Source organism: Alosa pseudoharengus, unplaced genomic scaffold (genome assembly GCF_046254945.1).
Source record: "Alosa pseudoharengus isolate Yale_2024_CS ecotype anadromous, Long Island Sound unplaced genomic scaffold, YU_APseudo_1.1 YU_APseudo_1.1_scf_17, whole genome shotgun sequence".
Lineage (NCBI taxonomy): Eukaryota > Metazoa > Chordata > Actinopteri > Clupeiformes > Clupeidae > Alosa > Alosa pseudoharengus.
In genome coordinates, this window is record NW_027468640.1 from 10,263,525 (window position 1) to 10,266,024 (window position 2,500).

Below are 2,500 nucleotides of genomic sequence, written 5' to 3' on the forward strand. Positions count from 1 at the left end.
TGTGTGTGTGTGAGGATCAAAGGCATCCAAGGCCAGTGTTTAATGATTGTATGTGAGAATGAGTCTGAGAATGTGTGTGTGTGTGTGTGTGTGTGTGTGTGTGTGTGTGTGTGAGAGAGAGAGAGAGGGGCTATTGCTATTAAAGGCATCATGTCTGTAGATGATGGATACATATATGAACTTGCAGGTGTATGTGTGTGTAAATCAAAGGCATCCCAAGCCTGTGTCTGATGTATTTCTAAAATATCTTGACAGTATTGCAACTTAAAATAGAAATATGCCTTGGACTTTTGGGGCGGAACTTCTGACACATTGCTGAGGAACGCATTGGCTGAAGGGCAGGGAAAGAGGCGGAGCTAGGCATTCCATTGGCCACCGAAGGGGTCACTGGGCGTGGCATTGAAACTGGCATCAGCAAAGATGGCCAGTGTGCCCACAGTGGTGAAAACGACAAAGATCCACAGGAAGAGGCGGTCCACTACCATGGCAACATACTGCCAATCTTCCTTCAGCTGAGAGAGAGAAAGAGAGAGAGCAGAACAGAAAGAAGGAAAGAAAATGAAAAGATTAAATAAATTAAATAAACTAAAGTAGGAAGTGACAAGCGAGAGAGAAAAAAATGAGGGTGAAAACAGCTTGCTGACTTTATTTTGAGTGATTTGGAGAGGTCAGTGGGGAATCACCCATTTGATGATTAGTGTGTAGGCACACAAAGAGGAGAACGGCACAGTCCCCCGCCCCCCCACCAATCTAAAAAAACAACAGAGCCCCCTTGTCCTGTTCTGTCACAGAAGCAGCAGCAACCCATTGGGTAAAGGGTAAGTCGACTACTGAAGTTACAGTAACATTAAAGCAACACCAAAGAACTTTTCCTCTTTTGCACGCACGCTATTTGTTTATCCAGCAACGGCTTTGCAAATAACGATGTCCATAGACAAGGTAGAATATGTTGCATAATTTTATGAAAGTATTATATATTGCGACATCATGCAAGTCAAATGTGTAGTTTCTTATGTCTCATTCCATCGAACTACAGATCCGCTAGCCGATCTGGCAAACTTACATAGTGCGGTTATAGCCGATAGAGGGCCGCGAAGCGAATGCAGAAGTGCCGTTCACCCTGTTACGAGTTGATGATCCACGGAAACAATTTTGGAAATATTATTTTAAGGTACAAAAAAATCTTTGGTGTTGCTTTAAAGTCGACTGATACTGTATTTAGCAGACAGTTTTATACAAAGTACAGATACTATATGTCCATCATCCACAGAGATGGGAAACCCAACTTCAAAAAGTAAAAGTCCCACCACATAATATTTGTTTCAACCATTCAGTAAAAAAAACAGCTGATTCTTATAAGCTCAGCTCTTAAGCTAATGTGTGTGAAATCCCCTGTTTTAGGTGCACAGGTAAAACCAGTACATGGCAGGAGTTTTACTTTCTGAAGCCAGGCTTCCCCATCACTGATCACCCATACTACACCACAGGAGGAGCATTCCATGGCATTCTCTCCAGACAAATATAAGTACAATTATTATCATATCTTGACACCATTTAGTCTTAATTTAATCATAAGCAAACACTAGCACAAACAGAGACACTATTGTACTTCTAAAAAATGCATACTATAATTCCAAAGCCTTATTCTCAGCCTGACTAACCTCCTCTACATTTTCTAGAAGTACTGTATGCATACCTTTGACCACAAGAGGGCAGTGTGAGTTCAGGTCTTCAGTCAAACCATTTAGGTTAACACCTGATATGACATACTGCTATGAACAGTGTGAAACCCAGGGTGTCAATTCCATGAGTGGAATCAGATGTGTTGAACAGAACATCTGTGGCTATAAAGGCCTACTGGGTGGTCTGTCCTGATTGAAGCTGTGCTCTTCGCTAACTGCTAACTGCTGTAATCCACTATGCCCTTTCATGTTTTGTTTTGCTGGTATTAGTTCAAAAGTGCCAGCTCACTGAACTACTGTGTGTGTTTGGCCTATTTGTGATGCTAGTGTTAGAACCACTGTACTCCACCTGCTTTCTTCTCCACTTCAATCAGAGGTCAACCAGAGGTCAACCCAGGGAACTCCCACGAGCAAGTCTCTGTGGTATTTGAATGACACTATCAGACATGAGCCCCTTCAAATTATTTTGTGATATAATAATATAAAATCATTTAAAACAGGTTATAAAAGGTAGACCTATGCAAAGCTAGGAACCAGAAGAGGTCAAATTCTGCTGTAGATGAAGTGGACCTTTTCTATCCTCCTCTATCCACACCCAGCACACACTTGTTCTGAGTGTGGATTGGTGAATACGAATCAGTCTGTAGGGTGTTAAAGTGGGTGGTGGTAGTGTGGTGGTGGTAGTGTAGTGTATAAAGAGCTGGGCTAGCATGCAGTACCCTGAAAAGTTGTGGGTTCAATTCCCGGCATCCACCGATGAGCAAGGCACTTAACCCCAAGTTGCTCCTGGGACAATAATCCCTTGTAATGTACTTAGA

General features: G+C 42.3%; 1 protein-coding gene across 1 annotated transcript in view; it reads right to left on the minus strand.

Moving 5' to 3' along the window:
- chrnb1 (cholinergic receptor, nicotinic, beta 1 (muscle)) overlaps positions 1-2,500 on the minus strand; it is a 30,709-nt gene that overhangs the window by 352 nt on the left and 27,857 nt on the right. The window contains exon 10 of the mRNA XM_076289589.1: positions 1-512. This exon is cut by the window's left edge and continues 352 nt beyond it. Coding sequence (XP_076145704.1) covers positions 357-512 — 156 coding nt within the window. The 3' untranslated portion in view covers positions 1-356. The remainder of the gene's footprint in view (positions 513-2,500) is intronic.